We start from the raw sequence: 22530 nt of genomic DNA, 5'->3' as shown, positions 1-22530 counted from the left end.
ACTCGGCGTTCCATAGCTACCTGTCTGTCCATGAAGAGGAAAGGTCACATTCGTACGATCACAGCTAGCCAAATCCAAGCGCATTTTTGTTACTTCGGTGGAAATACCACCACAGCAGACAGTCATAGGCTGATACAATATGAGAACACTGGTCCTAAATACCTCTAATATTCGATTCTACTGTTTTGTTGTCATGCCTATATTATGCCTTTACATTAAAATCGAGACAGATAGCCTATCTATGAGGAAAAAAACTCCACGTTTTCACGTAATTTTCCTTTAAGATGATGTAAGACGTTACTCCCTAGGAGTGTTTCTCGCACCGCTGGATCAACATCATCTCGACCGTCTTTACGCCGTGCCAGTCCGATAGTCACCGTTCAGTGGTTTGGAGTTTGGAGAGATGGGCGCGCGCTGGAGTCCCATTTTTAATCTGGTGGTATTCCCGCGTGATAACCTGCAGGCTACGTGGACAGCAAAACACAGATGTTTTATCTAAACTGATTAATGCTCTTCGAGGTCAATTGGACTGTAAATATCTGCGGGAAGGACATTACGCACCACAAAAACATGTCATACTTAACAGTATTATCGACATCTCTTTAACAGACGGGTTGTAGAAAGTAGTTGATTAGTGTAGCAGGCCGAGAAGAGAAGAGGATTACTTTCATGGACCAGCATCAATGGCAGGCACTGGACATAAATATAAAGTGTAGCACGAAGCGCTTTAGTTTCGATGGCATGCACTGTGGTCAAACATTTACGCATTCAGTCAACCGGAGGATTTCTCTTAAACTGTGTGCGATAAATAGGGCCTAAGCCAAGGCATCAAGGAAATGAACCCTGGGAATTTAACCTTTTGGATAACCTCTTTTGCGTGACTTGAAGCTGGTTTCGCGCTTGAACTAAGAATGGCACTGAGCGAGAATGGCCGAACCCAGCCGGCTAAAGAGCAGGGTTCGCTCCAGTCTGACGTTGTTGAACTGAATGTGGGAGGACAGGTGTACTATACTCGCTTTGGTACTTTAACAAGCATCCCGAATTCTTTACTGGGTAAATTGTTCTCTAACAAGAAAGATTCATCGAACAACATTGCAAGGGACCTTAGAGGACGATACTTCATCGACAGAGATGGTTTTCTGTTTCGATATGTTTTGGATTACCTTCGAGATAAACAAGTCGTTCTTCCCGATCACTTCCCTGAGAGAGGACGGCTGAGAAGAGAGGCGGAATACTTTCAGCTGCCCGAATTGGTCAAACTTTTGACCTCCGATGAATCTAAACATTTTCCTGATGATTACAGTGATTTCGATGACAACAGCGACCAGATATTTTCTCCGTATGCCCTGGACCGGAGGTACGGCTATATAACAGTCGGATTCAAAGGACATTGTAACACGGGTAGAGAAATTCAGACTGATTCGAAAGTCAAGAAAGTTCCAAGAATCTTTATTAGCGGCAGGGTTGGTTTGGCTAAAGAAGTGTTTGGAGACACGCTGAATCAGGGCCATGATGTGGACAGGCCACCAGACCGATATTCCTCTCGGTCCTACCTCAGATTCCGGCACATGGAAAGAGCGTTTGACATGCTCTCAGATAACGGTTTCCACGTCGTTGCCTGCTGCTCCTCTCTGACGTCGTCCTCTCTCAGTCATTACACAGACGAAAAGGTCTGGTCCAACTGTACGCAGTACGTCTTCTACCGTAAGTGAAACTTATGTTCACTCTCACATCAAACCTTCAGATCGTAGATTTTTAATGAGGAGGATGACGTTGTGCTCGAGGGAAAATTCTGCAGAGCAATTTTAAGAATGCTACATAATCGCTGCGCAGGGCATTTGCACGCGAACTACCCATGAAAATGCAGTTGAATTGAGTCCTGCTTTCACTCGCATATAGCTCTTCGGCTGCTTACCTTGTGCTGGCACTGCCAGGCCGCTGTGCTGCTACTCACTCATCAGCCTAACTATCTGTGACTACCTGCAGCCTGTCAGCCCAAGGGCGTGGGGACATGAATAATATACAGCAGCACAAGCTATGCAGGTCTCCACATCCCATATTGAACCCTCCACGTAAACCAGCAGGGCTGATGTTGAAAAAATGACACAACACAAGCTCACTAAGGTTTCCTTAGATCCTTAGCTAACATCCGATCAACAACCTTAAACTTTTATTGGAGCGTTAACTCCCAAGCGTTCCAAAAGGCATTCAAAATAAAGGCACTGTACTCTTACCAAATAAAGTCACTTAATAATACTGAATGCAAGTATTTTAAATTAGGACATTGGTTGAAAACAAATGATACATTATGTAATTGTGACAATTACATGTAGCTTACAATATTGCGAGGTAGCTGACTTCACCAATGGCGCATTCACCTTTCATCAACCCCAAGTTCGCGTGCAGCTGCAATTCTCTAAATCTCTCTTACTAATTAAACGCCTCCCTCGAATAAACGCCATCCTCGAATAAACGCTGCACCAAAAATTATCATTGTGTAATAAATGCCGCAGCGTTTAATCGAATAAATACGGTAGATAAGTCGCTGTGACGTAGATAGGTTGGGTTTTTGCCCCACCTATACAAAACCTGAGCTGGAAACGGGAAATAAACTGTTCAACTCCACATTTCAGTGCGAATTTTTTTTTGTGCTTTGCACATGCTTTCAGGAACTCATTTCACATGTATATAATGTACTGAGAAGCAAATCATGGAATTTGCTTTACAGCATCTTTAAGTCTGTGGGACTACAACTCCCAGAGGTCCTTGAGCCTGTGAAAACTACGCCTCCCAGGGCATCCTGAACAGAAGTCAGAAGAGAAGTTGTTGTGTTTCCAATGGTTTTTTTCTCTTCCTCGCTCTCTCTCCCCCCTCACTCACTCCCCCCTCACTATCTCTCTTTTTCTCTCTCTCTGTCTGTCAGATAAAATGAACTGCTAGTGTGTTTAGCAGTGGGGCATCCAAGCAGCACAGTGCTGTGTTCACCATGGCTGGATGTGTCTGGAGCTGATGCCATTATAGTGCATCCCATCCGTGAAAAGTGAAATGCTACAACAGGGCTCTTCTGCTGGTCAGCGTGAGCAGGGGCGGACTGGCCATCGGGGATACTGGGGGAATCCTCGGTGGGCCGTTGAGATGGTCCAAAACAGCCGCTCGCTTGAATCTCCAACCGGCGCTCTCTCTGACATCGCTGGCACCTCAAATTATTTTCCGTATTACACAGCTTGAACATGTATAATTTCTAAGTCCAGTAGTAGACTAAAATCACTGACTGAGTTTTATACTCCTCCTCGCGATCTGTATTCACACTCATGGTGCCTATTTTTCGAAAATGTTATGAAGTGTCTTCTGATATGTGTTCTTACGGACTTCGGAACTAAGAAAAGATCTCCACCTTATTAATGAACGCCTGAAAATTGGTCCCAAAATCCAAAATAATGTTAAGTGTACGGGTATTTTTCCAAGTAGGCCACTGGTTGGTTTGTGCGATGCATTGAGTGGGCAACGCGCCATAGTGGACCGCGCCGTGTACTGAGTGGGCCGGTCTGACAGTAACTCCCGGGCCACTTTTTTCCCCCAGTCCGTCCCTGAGAGTGAGTGAGTCAGTGGGATTGTGTGTGTGTGTCATTGTGTGTGTGTCATTGTGTGTAAGTTTACAGTATGTCAGAGTGTGCGTGAGTGTGTCTATGTGAGTGTGTAAGTGCTAGAATTGCTCAGAGGTTCAGATAATGAATGGCGTCTTGTGTAGGATCCATCATCAGTCTAATTAGACCAGTGTGCCTTGTCAAGAGACATTAACACATGAGCTTATTCTGTGAAAATGTAGGTTGTCCTTTATAAAAAGGATATTTTGATTTTAAGTTTGGGATGACAGCATTGCCCTGGTGATAAAGTTCTGTAATCTTGGCATCGAGAGCTAAGTGTCTCTCTCTGGTTTAGATACATCCAGCTCTTACATGGTGGTACATCTAGAAAAATACATGAATTCCAGTATAATGCAGAACTACATGACAGCTGTTAGACATCTTGTTTCTGAACATAATGGCAGCTGTTCTGCATCGTGTTCTTTAAGGTCAGGTCATGATTAAGAGTGTTTACCACAGGGATCCCAGGTGGACCTCAAACAGGTAATCAGTCTCTGCATTCAGGGATCAGATTGTTTATCTCAGGTACAAGCGACACAGTCTGCTACAAAACTGTGTCCCCACTGTCCTACATCCCCCATGCCAAGAGCAGCAGCTGCTGGCCACCAAGGGCTGGTGGAGGGGGAACTCCAGGATTACTGTCAAGAGAGTGATTTGTGACCCTGATGGAGTTGGAATTATGTGTAAAGAAGGCATCGAGAGGAAGATGGAGAGGCCAGGAGAGCAGGAAAGGGAGAGAAGGACGGAGGAGAGACAGAAGTATACAGTACAGGAAGCAGAAGGAGATGGAGAGGTAAAGAGAAAAGGTGATAAACTGCTGGACTATAATGAAAACTGAACCTGAACCCTAGCCTCCTCCAATACATGGTTGGACAATGAAAATGTAAGTTTTGGTCGAAAACTTGAAAAACAAAACCATGCATTCAAAGAAAAAATAAGTGTACCAATTTTTTTTTCAGGTTGAATACAATTTCAATTAAATTCTGGAATTATTTTGAATAAGTTATTAATTTAAATTTTTTACTTTCACATTTTCACATTTCATGTTTTCAGATTCATTTTTTTTTAATTTTTTTTTTTTTTTAATCTTGTAAGATTTTCAAACTGTGATAGACCACAAACATGAGGACGAAAAATCCTAAATTTAGCCGTTTTGCTCCTACAGTGTGTGGTGTGCCATGATTTGACAAAGACAGCACACCACACACAGATTTCCAACCAGTGTCCCGACTGTTAACACAAGAAATCTAGCAAAATCTGTCGAGATTTAAGAATAAGCATGGCGGACGATATGCAGAAAGAAATTGCGATGATAGTGTTTGGAATGATTTTCACAGAAAATTAACGGAAAAAATAATAGGGTTTGCTGTTGCCAAAAATAAATTCCATTTAACTTGTGCTGCGCTGTGACTCCGTTTGTTATGCTCCCATCTTCTCTCAGCTTGCTTTCTGATTGTATATTGTTTTGTTTCACGTGATAAACTCGGCGTATGTCGTCGGGGTTCCCCCTTCACATCAGGATTTCTGATCGCAAATATTCAACATGTTGAATATTTAGGATTCGCGATCGGGGCGCCTCCGACGTCCTTCCGAGCAAATTTGATCAGATTTGAACACCTCACACCAAGGGAACATTTGATAAGATAATCTGTAGAATCATCAAGATAATCGGGATGTTACCTAGGATTGTCGGAAGGGGCGAAATCGGCCCAATTATCCTGTAGTGTGTCCCCAGCATTATAAAGAGTTAAATCAGAAAACGTTCAGCCCACCCTTCCATAGCTGGCAAGAACCTGGCCTGTATAGACATCTTATATTTCCTGTGTGTGTGTGCCTATCTTTTTTTTTTATTAATATTTATAAGAATGCTGCTTGGTGTTGGTGGCAAATAATAATTATTGGTTTTTATTTTAAGGTGGTTGAGGTGAAAATTACCTCCAAATACATATGAAGCTTTGATATCGTGAATCTCTGTAAAATCAGAGTCTGAATGATGACGTAGGCTATTGACCTTATTCCGGAAGTCACGATGGGCGCGGCCATCCGCGTATTCTCATTTCCGGTTTAGATACTTTCCACTTTATAACGGTGCTTAAAGAGTGTTTTAAGCAGGCTCTGGTACGAATTTATGGCTTATAGAGATGCCCAGCGTCAACTACAGTTTGCGGCTGCTATAACAGGTAGGGTAACCGGAATCAGACCCTGTATTGTCATTGTTTTGACCATGGAAAGAAAAGGTGTCTAACAGCTGTCATGTAGAGAGTATTGTGGGCCGACATACTTTGCATCGATCTCCTCCAACTAAAGTTGAGGATCTGTGTCCCTTGCTGAAAAAAACAGTTTTCTTTTGTCTGCTCGTATCAATGAAGCGTGTAATAAAAGAAACTAGCTATATTTTACTATGCCTTAGTGTTCTCAATTCATGATAAGTAGATGTAACCCTTGTCTACAGGCCGCTAAGCCAGGACTCCAGACTAACTTTTTTTACTAGGAGCACAGTAGCCCCTGACTGAAAATTTTAGGAGCGCAAGCAGAAAACTAAGGGGCACACCTTATATTGACCTGCAATGCATTTATTAATGAAACTGGAGAGGGTAAAATTCAGTGGCAATTTTAGATCCTTTTTAGAGTGCTCAAGCACTCCTAATATTTTCTTAAATATATTGTTTATTATCATTTGATGCTGGTAGTTCATGAAGAAAGGGACATCCTTAGTTTTTTCATTCAATATTTTGCATAATAATACATAAATGTATTCATTGTTATCCAGTGAAAGTAGGGATTTATATTAGCAAGGGGGTTTACGTTTAGCACTTTTGCAAGGCACTGTATTCATGTCACATTCTCAGTGGGGGCTGAGCACCCCTATAGGTCTGATCCTAGAATCGCCCCTGCAACGCACCATATAAGCTTGAGTTTAAATACATTATTTAATGTGACATTACGTACTGTACATGCAAGTCTTAGCTAAATGACTTGAATGTATGATGCACTTTTCGATCAGTCTTCCGACACCACAACACGATACTTGCCGAGTATAACAGCGCAACAGCTCAAACACAGGCAGGGATACAGTAGCAACGCTAGTGCTAAATAAGTATTTAGCTGCTCGGCTCCATGACGCCGGGTAAGAAGGGCTAGTGAAACTGCTCACCAAAAGAACGAAGGGGCACCCACTTGTCTGGCAGATTAAGACATGTGCGTAGGAACCAAGCGAAAAATATCCTAAACTTTCCAAGACTTTTAGCTAGGTTTATAGGTACCTAGCGAAAAATAGCCAAAACTTTCCTAGACTTTAAGCTACGGTACTAATGCAGAAGGAACGCTGGTATCGCGGTCTTACTAGAACGTCGTATCTATGCGTTGTTGCTAACGTGTGCTGACATTGTACACACCCAATTAATTCAAAATGTGTAGGTCGCACATGCGCGAATGCTTGTAAAAAATGTTCGCACTGTCTCAAAAACTGGTCGCAAAATGCGACCATTTGGTCGCAGTCTGGAGCCCTGCGCTAAGCCCAGCAAAGTTTCTGCGTTGTGTTGTGTGGTTTGTGCCAGGGTGCGTGGAAAGAACAGGGCAATCTGAGTCCAGATGGCGGTTGAGGCAGAGTAAACCTTTCCTCCTTTAATTCTTTTTTACCTTTTTGACATGAAAACATAGTATCGTTCGTCAGTTTCACAAAATAACCCCCAAATCAAATATAGAGAAAATAAACAAACTCTAGCTGCCTCTATTGGCGGTAACCGCTAGCTACTTGCCTTGAGTTTAACTAGCTAATCACACGTTCGGCTGCTAGCACTGACAGCACATTCATCAAACATCAAGTCGCGCTGCTACACATTCGGCTCAGCCCTTTACACAACATTGTTAACAGGTGAACTAAACATTTTCGTGGTACAAACCAACACATGTACAATCAAATAATAGTTCTAGTGTTACAGCGCTCTGGGGCTCAGCCTACCTTTTTGACATGAAAACAAAGTATGATTCCCAATACTGCGGAGTGTCAAAAAGGCGGTTCACTACGGCAAGCCCAAAAGGCCAAAGAGAAAAGAGCACCCTCTGCGGGCCATTAAACAACACTCCCTTATATAGATACAAGATTATAACCAAATGTATGGGCATGGCTGTGAGCAAAACAACTGCTGCAGTGCATCGAAATTGAATGTTTTTGAAACAACGCAGCCATCAAATTATTTCATAGATGCGTCTTTCTAATTGCCATTAGATAGAAGGGAAGATACATATCATGTAGGCTAAGTTTGAACACATTGCATATAGCCTGTACCAAAGCCCCTCGATGAAAACGTTTTTACTATTTATTATTACAGCACAATTTGTCACTCAAACATTTGCAGTTTTTGGCTAATAGCAGAGACCTGATGTGAAAACTAGAGCCTCAAGTAGATAAACAAGAAGCTAGCTAACGTTCTACTGCTAACAGTGCTAGCTGGTCGGTTTTGCGGAAATCTCAAATACATGTACTGACTGTAAAATGTATCACATGACTAAATTCTTGAGGACTTAAGCTTTCAAAGAAGGTGTAGCAAAGGCATATGCCCTGCAGTGAAATCGTTAGAACATCTTATGTTTGTGGTTAATATGATGCCTGCTTATCGCAGAACAGCAGAGTGCAGGGTGCTTCTCCTGTCTCTTCATCCTGTCTCCTTCTCCTCTGTCCCCCCATCTCCTCCTCCTGTCTCCTTCTCCTCAGACTGTTCCAGATACTTCCTCCCAGTAGCACTCTACAGTGCTGTTGTTTATCTGCTTTTTAACTCTGAAATGAGGCCAGAGTGTCCTTGCAAGCGCAGGAGAGGGGAACTGCTCAACACTCTAGGGCTCAGCTGTCCTCACAGACAGACAGACTGACAGAGAGAGAGGAGAGAGGGAGGGGCAGAGCTAATGAGAGAGAAAGAGGGAGAAAGAAGATGGAGATAGGGGAGAGAGGAGATGGTTGGAGAGGGATAGAGTGAGATGATATTAGGGTTGGGTTAGAACCTGGTCTGTTAGGGTTAGCTCAGTGTAACATTCACCTTTTTCAGTAGGAATAACAATCTCTCCATCCTATTCCATCCATTCCTCTCTCTCTGTGTCCACTTCTCTCTTTCTCTACCCCATATCCCTCTTTCAGAAGAGACAGGGTCAGGGTTACACCATGCAACACGATATTTAGCCTCTGTTGTCATGACTTCCTGGTTGCTCTGGTCTGACCGATGATGCAAATAATCTCAGCTTCACAGTAAACCCAACTGATAAGGAGGGGCATCACAAGTGGGAGTCAGGTGAGGGTCAGGTGGAAGTCAACACAGAGGTGCAGACATGACAGCTTACAGCATCTGCAGCTGCTAATTGGTGTAGATGAGATTATTTCACTCTTTCTCCATTCCCCCTCTCAATCTCTCCTCTCTCTAATTGGAGAAGATGAGATTCAGGGTCAATGGATTTTTGCCTAGCTGACTTTACAATTTGCTTCACTGTGAGACGAAAAGGGAACATCGACCTCCACTCCCCCTCTCTCCTTCTGTCTCTCTCACCTCCACCCCCCCTCTCTCTCCTTCTGCCTTTCTCTACCTCCACCTACCTAAGACACCATGTAGGAGCCGTGTGTGAGTTCAGCCACACAGGAGAGTAGTGGACATGTCCCCAACTTCAGACATGCTGATATTTGCATGCTAGCATGTGTCATAGTCAAACACCCTCAATCTGTACAAGTGTCTATGTACTGTGGAAAATCCCCCCTCTCTTTCTATCTGCCGCCCCACCCTTTCTCTCTTTCTCTCTCCCTCTACCATTCTCTTTCCCCTTCTCCCCAGAGTGGGTCCATGGAGGGGATTGAACCCAGGTCTTCTCTGTACCAAGCCAGGTATCATCCACTAGCACAAGAAACCTCCAGTCTCAGCCTGGCCACTAGACACCCTCTGCTGAGTACTCAAACACATTCAGAGTCAAGGATTGCTATCACAGCACCAAGCTATACATAGCAACCTTGGTTCAAGCCAAACAGCACACAGAAACAATGTCTGACTAATAAATCATTTATCTGGTATTTCAGAAGCTCGTTTCAGAAGCTCAGAAGCTCATTTATTTTCCATGTTTGAGCTTGGCTGTTGCCAGTTGAGTTGTTGGGGTGAATAAGATGGAACATTCTGCTACCGTCAGTACATTACCACTAATTTTCCTCCTGTGTCTTGAAACTTTTATGATGCTATTACTGGGTTTAGGCCGGGCTTCTCTGGAGACACAGAGCCTTCCACTTTGCCTCAATCTCTCCCTCCAACCCTCTCTCTCCTTCCGCCATCCCGCTCCCTGTGTCTGGTGTTGTAGGAGCCAAATCCATTCATAGATGAGAATGGCCTCGACTTCACACAAGATGGTTTGCAGTCCCTCTTCATCCAGAGTCTGCTGTCTCAGAACAGAATGGAATGCCTGTCTTAGGGAACGAATAAGCCCACACTCCTCCATGGTGGGATGCTCCAGGGGGGTTGAAACTCCACTGTACACCCTTTTGCAGTATTGCTGCATGTATTTGGTTCGGATTTAGAAATGAGAGGGCTTCCCTTAGCTCTCTCTCAGCCCCAACAAAATTGGTTCCATTGTCGGATCTGATACATTTCACTTGCCCAACACATTCATGTGTTGTCATACACGTGTCCACAGGTGTAGTAAGGCTGAATCTGCTTCCTCCTCCGGGGAAGTGTTGCTGATTGAGTGATGTCTGAGGATGTTTGCTGATCATATTTTAATTGCTTGATTTTATGTTGGGTTAGTGTTTAGTCAGCTATTGTGGCCTGCAACAGACAAATACTGAACATTGAAAAAGGAACTAAATTGTTTATATTTTACATCCCTCCTGTTTATTCCTTCCTCCCTTCCTTCTTTCCTTCCCTTCTTTTCCTCCCTTCCTGGCTCCTTCTTGCGTGTGTGTGTATGATGTGTGTGCACATGTGTGTGTGTGTCAGGCGGGCCTTCCAGATGGTCCTCCTCACACTGCAACTGCTGCAGCCGGGGCCGTGAGCGAGAGAGCGGCACTTCTGTTAACGAGCTGTCTACTTCCTGCTCTGAGACCCAATCAGAGGCCAGCTCTCCTCAGGGGACGGTGATCTGCCGGCCCCCCGTCAGTGCTCACATGCTGGAACGGACAGGCCCCGCCCACATGCTGGACCGGACAGGCCCCGCCCACACGCTGGACCGGACAGGCCCCGCCCACACGCTGGACCGGACAGGCCCCGCCCACGTGGCTGCGCAGGTGGAGCTCATTCGGCGCCAGACGGACCTCCTCCGTGTGCGCACCATGGGTCTCCGCCAGCGGGAGCCTGCCAAGAGGAGAGGGAGGGACAAGCTGACGCCTGAGCAGGAAATGGAGAAGTGCATCCAGGACTTCCACAGGATACGCATCCCGGAGCACTTCCCAGAGCGGAAGCACATGTGGCAGTCTGAGCTGCTGATGAAGTACAGACTCTGAAGGAGGCAGGGGGTGGTGGAGTATTTAGATCCTGATTGAGAGACAAAGAAAAGATGTACAGAGAGAATGAAAGAAGTATGAGGTGAGTGTGGGCACCATGCTGTTGCATGCAGGGTGACTAGTTACTGCACTGACTGCACATAGGTCAGCTCCTCTACATGCTGGATAGAGTGATGGCATGCAGAACAGAACATTGATGGCGTCATGGTTAATTGGCCGAGTTAAAGGCTCTCTAAACCTAACCCTAACCTTGATCAACCCCTGTGCTTGTTGTTGGACGACTGTCATTCCCTCTTCATGCCTGGTTGAACACTTCTACACTCCCTGATATATGTAAATGTAGTCATTATCCAGAGCGACTTGCAGTAAGTACAGGGACATTCCCCCCGAGGCAAGTAGGGTTAAGTGCCTTGCCCAAGGATACCATATTGTTTTCCACGGCTGGGAATCGAACTGGCAACCTTCCGATTAACAGCCTGAGTCCCTAACCGCTCCCCCATCTGACCCCTTCTGATGCTGTCGGACTCATGGCCTTGATTTAGACCATACAGCACAATATAACTCAATTATCCCAAATGAGCAAAACTGCATGTCATTTCTCCTCTGTAGCAAACGGACATCAAATGAAAACAAAACATCAAAATATATGCAATTTGTGTGTTTAGAGGAATCAACCAGCACCATCTAGTTGACTGAAGCAAAACTACAACAAGGAAAGCACTGCCTGGTTCTTTTTTTGCTTTTACAAACAATGGGCCTCATTCTCGAACATTTTCTTAACTTTCTTCTGAATTGTTTCTTATGGGCTTCGGAAAAACAACGTAAGAAAAAGACATCCGCCAAATTCATGAACGCTTGAAAATGTGTTACTACGCAGCAGAAGTCTTCTGAGCTGTGCTCCCCGGGAAGAGTTTTCTTAAGTTAAAAGTGCGTCCTCGTGCTCCTGAATTTGCATACATACACGCCCGACAGCTCCTTATAAGGGCACGCAACAGCAGTGACGTGTGCAGTCAGAATCGACACAATTAGGAAAGCAACAGGAACGCAAGTTATGTCCAAGCGAAAAGCAACCGGTGCACAGGTGCATCGGTGCAACATCATACCAGTAAGATGAGCAGTGGAATTGTTCTCCACTGGATCTAACAGTGTGCACACTAAGCAAGGTTAATTATTATAATTATTTAAATCCGAGGATGTCTGTTATGGCAAGCCGTTTTATCATTTAACCAATGAATTCTTGATATCCAAAATTCGAATTCTTGATATCCAAAATGCAATTCTTGTTATCAAGAATTCATTGTTTAAATGATAAAACGGCTTGCCATAGTCTGTAGAGTTGATGTGAACGCAATCACCAACGATTTCTCACAAATTCATCAACACTTCTAACACAGAGAGTTTTCTTAAATGCGATTCCCCTTGTGGTTTTTTAAGGAATCGCATTTGACACAACTCTGCCCGACTTACGACTGCTATTTCGAGTTCGGAAAGTCTTCTCAAGTTCAGAACAAATCGCACGTGAGAAAACTTTCATGAATGCCTAATGTTTTCCTAAATCCAATTCAGAAGAAATTCCTTCTTAAATTTTTCTGAACTGCGTTCGAGAATGAGGCCCAATATTTGTCCACACTTGTCATTATGTGTAGAGTGTAGCTGAGATGTTGTGAGTAGGTCAAACTGATGGGTATTGAACTATGTTCATATGTGAGATGTTGTGAATACTAGTTGAACTCTGTTCATGCGTTTGTATAGGAAAAAAACTATTAAATGAGTTCAAAGTGTAAAAATAATTGTTTTACTGTTTATTGTTTTACCAACTTGGGTCAGTTGATAAATGTCAGTTTAAGCAGAGGTAGCCACAGAGCTGGGGACTGTGACCGGCGCAATATCACAGGCCGAGGGGTGAGGAAAGGGTCCGGGAACTTGCTGTTGTCCGTCAGAGAGACTAGTTTACACTTGACGACTAGAAAAAAACTCTAAAATACGTCATTCTTATACGAATAAGAAGCCCCGTCCCCCATCATCTCCAACTAGTAACAGAAACAAGAACAGGACCAATATAAGTTATATATGATACAAACAGACAAACACACACTTCAGGTTTACATTGAAAGTACATACACACACACTTTAGCAGTCGTAGAACTGACTAAACAGAAAAGTTTTTAACCTAATTTTGAATGTCGAAACGGTATCAGCCTTCTTAATTGAGACAGGTAATTTTTTCCAGAGAGGAGGTGCTCTATATGAGAACGCCCTGCCTCCAGCCGTTTTTTTCTTAATTTTGGGAACCACCAGATAGTCGGCATCTTGGGATCTAAGTGATCTTATGGGGTGATAGTGTGCAAGAAGACCAGAGAAGTATAGTGGTGCCAATCCGTGCAGAGATTTGTAAGTTAGTAATAGAACTTTGAAATCAGCTCTGGCTTGGACAGGGATCCAGTGTAAAGAGACGAGAGCAGGTGTTATGTGATCATACTTTCTGGTTCTGGTCAGTAGTCGAGCAGCAGCATTTTGCACCCGCTGTATGTTTTTTAAGTAGATACTTGGGAGGCCAGTGAATAATACATTGCAGTAGTCCAATTGGGATGTAACGAATGCATGTATTCGTTTTTCAGCATCATCCCGTGAGAGGAATTTTTTTATTTTGGCTATGTTACGTTGATGGAAAAATGCAGTTTTTAGTTTAGTTACTTAGATCCTTCCTTTCTTTTTTACATTGCAATGTGTATCTCCTCTTCACAAGGAAACGTGAAGAGCAACGACTAGCTGAGCATCAAGAAACATTTATAGAAAGCACTATTTTTAGCAAAAATGGATTCTGCAGTGTCACCACATTGAAACAAGAGAAGGGGGATGCTAGGGGGAGGAAGAGAAGGCTGGGGGAGAGATAGGAAGAGGAGGAGAAGGAGGCTGGGGGAGAGATAGGAAGAGGAGGAGAAGGAGGCTGGGAAGGGTAGGAGAAGGAGGCTAGGGGAAACTGGGAGGAGGAGACTGGGAGGTGACTGGGAGGAGGACAAGAAGAAGGAGGAGTCTGGGAGGAGGAGAAGTAGGAAGCCGGGAGGAAAAGGCTAGGGGGGGGAGGAGTCTGGGAGGAGGAGAAGTAGGAAGCTGGGAGGAGAAGGCTAGGGGGGGAGGAGTCTGGGAGGAGGAGAAGGAGGAAGCCGGGAGGAGGAGGCTATGAGGAGGAGGAGGCTGGGAGGAGGATTCTGGAGGCTGGAGGAGCCACTGCTGCAGCAATTAGAGTAAGCAGCTGTGATGACTGATGATGCAGAGTTTTGGGACTGCCAATGTCCTCCAACTGAAAGTTAAGCTTCTCAGAGTCTCCATGGTGACAAAGTAGAAGCACCTACCTCTGAATGGAGCCTTATAATCCAGGCCACAAAGGAGCAACAATCCTCATACTATAAATGCAGCATAAGCAGAACATTTCTTTAAGTCGTAGCTTTCTCGAAGCTCAGTTTTAGACTTGTATTAATGTTTAGGTAGTAACTATAAGAACCAAACAGTGTGGGATTGAAGGGGGGTAGATCTCCTGAATCTTGGTGAGAATGTAAAACTGCATTTAAAGGATAAAGGACCTCTGCTTACAGTCCTGTCTCCTTCCCTCTTCACCAGCCCCTGCTACACACACAGCCCCTGCTACACACACAGCCCCTGCTACACACACAGAGCCCCTGCTACACACACAGTCCCTGCTACACACAGTCCCAGCTACACACACAGTCCCTGCTACACACACAGCCCCTGCTACACACACAGCCCCTGCTACACACACAGTCCCTGCTACACACAGAGCCCCTGCTACACACAGCCCCTGCTACACACAGCCCCTGCTACACACACAGTCCCTGCTACACACAGTCCCTGCTACACACAGTCCCTGCTACACACAGCCCCTGCTACACACAGTCCCTGCTACACACAGTCCCTGCTACACACACAGTCCCTGCTACACACACAGCCCCTGCTACACACACAGTCCCTGCTACACACACAGTCCCTGCTACACACAGCCCCTGCTACACACACAGCCCCTGCTACACACAGTCCCTGCTACACACACAGCCCCTGCTACACACACAGCCCCTGCTACACACACAGTCCCTGCTACACACACAGTCCCTGCTACACACAGTCCCTGCTACACACACAGTCCCTGCTACACACAGTCCCTGCTACACACACAGCCCCCGCTACACACACAGTCCCTGCTACACACACAGCCCCCGCTACACACAGCTGCCTCAGCTGGATGCCTCACTGGGAAACACAGCACCTCTCCTCCATCGTTAAAAGCAGATACATTTAATCTCTCCCCCACTTTTTACTTCTCTCTCTCCATGATCTGAATCCCTGAGCTGATGAGAAATCGATTTATCAGATTTCACATATCAAGTGTTATCATATTGGTGTATCAAGGCACTAAAGCCTCAGATCAACCTTAGATCCTTTTCCCCTAGCAATAATACTGCCCCTCCCATCCAAGCTGCCCTATCCCACAAACTCAACTGACCCTTTCCAGGCACACCCTCAGACGACAGGATCAATTACCCTGCTGATCAATACTGTTTCTCATAAACAGGCTCTCCTCACACACACACATTCTTCCACACGCACAAACACACATGCACAAACACACACACTCTTAGACACACCAGCTACCCCAACATCTGGTCCGGTATAAAACCCCAAGGTTGAGGTTCTAGAATATAGATAATAAGGTGCTCTTTAGAACCCTACATGGTTCTTGCTAACCTGAAATTGTTTCTTAAACAAAGGTGACCTCAACCAGACAAATATGTTCAGTAGATAAAGTTGAATAACATCACAAATAACTAACCCTTCCTAGTAGAGTTGCAACCATTTTAAATCTCTTTTATGTGGTTTTCTCTCCTGTGTGTTCCCACAGTACCAGACCAGTCTGTTGACAGCTCTGGTCTGCTGCACCAAGGAGCTGCCAGCTCCACATCCAGCTATAGAGGAAACTACATCATGCATTTATTAACAGGGTTGGGAATAAAACATCCAAATCCTGACTAGGAGAGGGAAGAAGTCTGCTAGCAGCCTGCCTGGAACACATCTACAGAAATAACCCCAACATACAAACTCTGCTGCCGTCAATCATTTCATTTATGCAGGGGAAGTCAGGGGTTGTTGTGGATGGCTGATAAACAGTAAACACATACAATAAAAATGTTGAGATGTTTACTACTGTATATGTTAGTTTGTTGTTTGTCACCTACATGGAGGTCAGCAAGAGGGGTCATCTTCTAGCACAGCTAGAACGAGCAGTGTTAGTGGTCTGCTGTGGGATCTCTGCCAGCAGTGAGGAGAGACCCAGCATTCTGCCTCTGCCAGCTGTGAGGAGAGACCAGCATTCTGCCTCTGCCAGCTGTGAGGAGAGACCAGCATTCTGCCTCTGCCAGCAGTGAGGAGAGACCAGCATTCTGCCTCTGCCAGCAGTGAGGAGAGACCCAGCATTCTGCCTCTGGCCACTCTGGGCCTCACTCTGACCTTATTCTGCCAAGCCTGCGGTGGAAGTACCAGAGGATTAAAACTGTAGGAAGGAGCAGACTAAATAGCAGGCGTGTCTTCATCACATCCTCTCTGGATGATCTCGGCACATTTAGCGGAACAGGACACGCACACAAACACATGCATTCAGGCGTACAACCACTCTCAAACACACACACCCTCAAACAACCACCCTTACACATACTGCTCCCTCACCCCACTGGCATAAGTGGAGGTACAAGTCTGAAACCTGTTCAAGACGGTAATGTTGCGTTTTTATGGCCAATTACAGTTCTGTGTAAAAGGTTGCAGTTTAGACTCGGTGGCAGAGTACAAGCAGCACAGGTTTGATAACAACTCTTCCTGTTAGGCAGACCTAACTGAAACCCTCTCATATTCTAACATATGTATTTTATTAATTAAACTTTTATCCAATCTAACATGGTCATTAAGAAGTGCATGGTTCCAACAGCGTTTCAGTAGATTTGGAATCAAATTCTTGGTTTTCTATTTTACATGTGGAAACCTTAACCTATCCACCGATCCTCATGATCACCTAGTCTCATTCTACTGAATAACCCTTCTAGATCTTTACTAATTCTATTGAATAACCCTTCTAGTTCTTTACTCATCCTACGTACTTAATAACTCATCTAGCTCTTTCCTCATTTTCCAACACAGCCTTTTCTCAGAGGAATAATTAAAGGAGGCCGTTTTCTCAACATTAAGTGACAGCCCACTGTGGAGATGGAGGTCGACAGAGAAGTTACATTCTCCTTCTATGCTCCACAGTGATGATCTCCGTGTCAACCACACACCTCTCCATCGTCCATATTATTTTTTAGCCGAGATTAACTTTGCACTGTGTCTGGTAAATACAGGCTGTTCCTTCACTCTGACAGCTGTGCATTTACTAAATATAAATGTAATGTAAGGCCCTGTGGGCTGGTCGCAGAGGAGGGTGATTGGGGAACAAGTCGCAGCTCTGATAGGGAGGTTTTCTGAAGAGGGCAGGCCGGAAGGCCTTTGTCCATAATTTGCCTCACAGTCTCCTAACTGTCTGGACTGTGTGCTATATTCTGCTCGGAGGGTTTCTTGCTGCATGACCTTTGACCTCACAGGTACAACACATGTACACAGAAAATCTGCATATCAAGCTCGTTAGAGGAGTGGGGAGCAAGAATCTGGTAATTGTTGTCACCCACGATCAGGCCGTGAGGCAGCTTGGACCGCTGATCCTGGTGCTTGGAGGAGAAGACTGACTCTGCTGGTGCTGGGAGGAGACTGACTCTCTGCTGGTGCTGGGAGGAGACTGACTCTCTGCTGGTGCTGGGAGGAGAAGACTGACTCTCTGCTGGTGCTGGGAGGAGGAGACTGACTCTCTGCTGGTGCTGGGAGGAGACTGACTCTCCAGTAAATGTCACAATATCCATCCTTCATATCTGTCTAAGGAAGCTTTGGACAGTCTAATTAACCAGGCTAGTTACTAGGGTGACCAGAAGCATGACCCTGAAAAGGAGGACACTTGGGCCCAAAAAGGAGGACAAAGGGTCAAAAAGAAGGACAACAAAAAGTTGTTGACGGGGGGGGGGGGCGGCAGACCAAGCATTATCCTTGTGCAGTTGCGTATCGTAGGCATGCTTAAAGCCCCTTTCCTCCTACTACTCACGTCAATGTCAATGCGACAGAACTTACAGAAGGTATGATATTGATCTTTGCTGCTCTTATGGCAAAGCATAGTTCTGGACTCCACATAGGTTAGAAGGAGGTCTTTCTTTTTGGCATCAAGTGATGTGTAACATACAGCCTCCTACAGCCTGTAGTACTGCTGGATGTTCAACCTACAGCCTGCAGTACTACTGGAGGGGAGAGCAGCGCAGAGCAAAGGAGCCTCAACAGCCTCAACATAAAAAATATGCACTTGAGTGTTTATTGTGGTTCTAAAATACCAGTTGTGGACTAATGTGTTTATTCCTTTTCATTTTGTCTACATAATCGGACTCCCCACGATTTAGCTGATCAGATTACTTTACTCGAAAATGCTTTGAGACGACAGAGCCAGATGTCTATAAATGATCTTATGTAAAAGCAGACTGTTCCTCAAAATGTGACCCATGCAGCCGTCTGCAAGGGGAGAATCAACCGAGGTCACCTCAAGGTTAAAGTGCACCTCTGCTGGTGTGAGCTCAGCAGCCTGAATGGAGAATGTTTAACCCTAACCCTAACGGAGGATGTCTAACCCTAACCCTAATGGAGGATGTCTAACCCTAACCCTAAGGGAGGATAATAGTTATTACATTTAAATGTATTAATTTAGCAGACGCTTTTATCGAAAGGGACTTTCAAGAGAGAGATTTACAAAAGGTGCATCAGTCAATGATCATAAACAACGAGATAGCCCCCAAAACATTGCGGTTAGCCAAAACATGAAGCATACATTGTGAAAAGGAAATAAGTGCCAATGGGAAGAAACATAAGAACATAACACTAAAAACTAACATCTGATCCAACAAATCTTTCGGACAGTACCCTACTGTTGTACTCCCGGAACAAGTGCGTCTTTAGCCTTTTCTTGAAGGTGAGGAGACAGTCAGTGTCTCGGATGGTCCATCCAGTCGCGCACATGGAGACTGGACAACAGTTTCTACCCAAGGGCCATCAGAATTCTGAATGGACACTGACATGGACATTGATTTACTGCACACTAGTCACTTATACACTGTCACTTTCAGCAACTGGTTGCACTATCAGTAACATTGCACTACTGTACCTCACAGTACCTCACCACCAGGCTCCTGTATGGTCATTGACATAGTCACTGATCTGCAATTTTGCACTATTGTACTGTACTCCACTTAGGTTAGAATAGGTTACAGGGTTGGAATAGGTTTTATGTGCATTTAGGGTTAGTATAGTGTATTATTTATTGTATCTGTAATTATGAAGTTTCAGTATTAGGGTTAGTATAGTCGATTATTTATTGCTATCTGTATATTTAGGAAGTTTCACTTATATAAGTTCAGCGTAGATGTAAATTATGTTCTGTGTACTTATATGTTATCTTATGCCAGGTGCTTGCGTTGTCTTGTCTTAAGAATTTCAGTGCCCAGTCTGACCTTGTGTTGTTCTGTGTACCTGACAAATAAAAGACTTGAACTTGAACTTGATGCAGATGGGGAGAGTATTCCACCATTGGGGGGCCAGACAGGAGAAGAGCTTGGGTTGAGAGCGGGCGCTCTTGAAAGGTGGGACCACCAGACGGTTGTCAGAAGAAGACTGAAGGTGGCTGGTGGGGGTGTAAGGCTGCAAGAGAGACTTGATGTAGTCGGGTGCAGTCCTGTTCACCGCTCGGAAGGTCAGTACCAGGGTCTTGAATCTGATATGGCTGTGATGGGTAGCCAGTGAAGGGAGATGAGGCAGCGGGGTAACATGGGAGCGTCTGGGTAGGTTAAAGACCAGGCGGGCTGCTGCGTTCTGAATCCTCTGGAGAGGGCGGGTTACGCATGCTGGGAGACTGGCGAGCACTGAGTTGCAGTACTCCAACTTGGAGAGGACAAGTGCTTAGACTAGCAGCTGGGTGGAATGCCCAGACAGGTATCTCCTGATCTTTCGGATGTTGTAGAGGGTGAATCTACACGACCGGGAGACTGCAGCAATATGGGCCGTGAGGGAGAACTTGTGGTAACCCCGAGGTTCCTGGCAGAGGATGAAGGGGTCACCATCGCAGATGTGTCTAATCTGTTTGAACCAGCTACACACTGTAGTGCAAAATTTTAAACAGTTTTACACTAACTCACTTATTTAAGCTCAGCATAGATGTAAATTATGTTCTGTGTACTTATATGTTATGTTATGCCAGGTGCTTGCGTTGTCTTGTCTTAAGAATTTCAGTGCCCAGTCTGACCTTGTGTTGTTCTGTGTACCTGACAAATAAAAGACTTGAACTTGAACTAACTATTCTTTTCTAATGATATAACCTGCTTGATTTGGTCAGAGATATTGTTCCAGTGGAGTACGTACAAGTACCTGAATATGTTGACCAAACACAACACACAAGACCAGTACAGCACACTGCTGAAAATATTTACTGTATTTTTCCACATTGTCTATGTAAAGGTTGCAATTTGTGCAGAAAATCTGAACATATTTCAGATCAAATACTGTAGCAGGCTACATAGTAGTCTGTAAACACAGCAAATACATTTGTGGAGACAAAAGAAAGAATACAGCAAATGAAATACAGAACATTACTGTATTTCAATCATGGACTGCAGTGAATGTGTACACAAAAAGTACTGATGAAGTGCATATAGCTGTAGCTACATGAAGCTACATTTTACTGTACTGTACTGTAGACAGTAGAGAATAGTAGTTTTCACCTGTGCTCTTGTTGAAATGTCCAAATTACTGTTGTGACAGTGTGTCTGCTGAGGTTTGGCTGAACTGTCTGTGCAGCCTCTCTCAATGTTGCCCCATGGTTCACAGCATGGTCAACCAATGTTCGATGTTGTTTGAATTTCATTAGATACTGTATATTTGGCCTTATTCTTCCACGGCCTCCAGGTCTACCTCTCCCTACCACTCTTCTTCCACAGCCTCTCATCCTCACTCTCCCTCTTCCTCTTCCTGCAACATTGCCTTCCATTTTTGATGAGGACAGGTACACTGACCTGTTGCCTTTTTATAGTGCTTACACCTGATAGGTATGTTTACAGTTTAGCACTTAAGTGCTTCTACATCTGATGCACGTGTTTGGTCCATTTGTTCACATGTGTGGCATTTTACAAGGCAATGTCTAAAAAAGCCAATGAAGTGACATAATCTTACATTTCTGATGTCTAATGTAGAAAAGTGTGTTTAAAGTGTGATTTGCCAAACACTGTGTGTAGTATTTTGCAAATAATGTGAGGATGAGAATGTGCTTATAGTTGTGCAGGTCTGGGCTGCTGTTTTGCTCCTTGAGTGTCAGATTTCACTAACTGTGTTATTTGACATTTTTGTATCTAAGCAGTTGGAAAAACTGTCAACATCAGTTCAAAACAATAACATCATACAAAACTGAATAAGACAGAAATTTGCTACATTTCTACAGTAATATTGTAATTAAATATATTTTGAATCCAAAAATTAAATGCTATAAAATGATCTCTACGCAAGGGTTGTGCTAGCTGAGGAAAGGGATGCAGAGAGAAGAAATCAGCAAACATTTGTATAGGACAATGTGGCATTTAACCACTCCCGTGCAGTCACCGAGTGGTTTGCAGCCCTAACCCTAACCCTAACCAGAATGGTGCCACTTTTCCTCCCACCTTACTCTCCATTCCTCAACCCCATAGAATAATTATTTTCCTCATGGAGGCGGAAGGTTTACTGTATGACCACCATCCACATGATCAAATGTCCTTCCTAGACGCAATGAATGCTGGATGTCTGGATATTGCCAGGGATGCATCAGGCATGCCAGAAGATTCATTCCTAGGTGTGTGTGCGCGCGCGCATGCGTATGAGCGGTGAGCTGAGAGAAGCCGCCAGCAGGGGGAGACGATGACACGCGCATGACATCAGGAGACAGCAGCTTCCCCTGACAGCCTTTAACATTATTTAGCCACCATAATACCAAGTTTCAACTAATACAATGATTGTGCTCCAATACAGACAGTGTAGTAGTCCTTGTTCAACCTAACACTCCTAATCACTGCAAGAGGTTCTGTAAAATTTCATTAGAATCTATTTGTTACTATTTAACAGTAGATGTAATTTCTATCATTTAATGAAAACCTGTAATAAACACCAAATTGCTACTTAAATAATAATTAAGATGTAACATTTTTAGTCTTGGGAATGTGAACTGAAGCGGTGTGAAATATTTTGAAAGCACAAAGTCATGCAAGAGGAATGCATGTTGTT

General features: G+C 44.4%; 1 protein-coding gene across 2 annotated transcripts; it reads left to right on the top strand.

The window, feature by feature from the left end:
• The first annotated feature begins 901 nt into the window (after positions 1 to 901).
• LOC146301745 (BTB/POZ domain-containing protein KCTD16-like) lies at positions 902 to 16105 on the top strand. 2 transcript variants are annotated; one of them, XM_084700937.1, is made up of 3 exons: positions 902 to 1704; positions 10604 to 11188; positions 16019 to 16088. In XM_084700937.1, exons 1-2 carry the CDS (start codon positions 912 to 914, stop codon positions 11104 to 11106), a joined length of 1296 nt encoding a protein of 431 aa, XP_084557063.1. In that variant the 5' UTR covers positions 902 to 911; the 3' UTR covers positions 11107 to 11188; positions 16019 to 16088. The 2 variants fall into 2 exon arrangements, 1 of the variants encoding a protein (XP_084557063.1); XR_014762106.1 differs by lacking the exons at positions 902 to 1704; positions 10604 to 11188 and adding an exon at positions 5542 to 5824 and having other exon boundaries at positions 16019 to 16105.
• The last annotated feature ends 6425 nt before the right edge of the window (positions 16106 to 22530 follow it).

This window comes from Hypomesus nipponensis, chromosome 1 (genome assembly GCF_054491055.1).
Source record: "Hypomesus nipponensis isolate SF chromosome 1, ASM5449105v1, whole genome shotgun sequence".
Classification (NCBI taxonomy): Eukaryota; Metazoa; Chordata; class Actinopteri; order Osmeriformes; family Osmeridae; genus Hypomesus; species Hypomesus nipponensis.
This window is presented reverse-complemented; position numbering and strand designations above follow the sequence as displayed.

Coding starts and splice junctions, on each gene's coding strand:
- LOC146301745 (XM_084700937.1), top strand. CDS start 912: ATGGCACTGAGCGAGAATGGCCGAACCCAGCCGGCTAAAGAGCAGGGT. Junction 1,705..10,603: donor TACGCAGTACGTCTTCTACC/GTAAGTGAAACT, acceptor TGTGTGTGTCAG/GCGGGCCTTCCAGATGGTCC.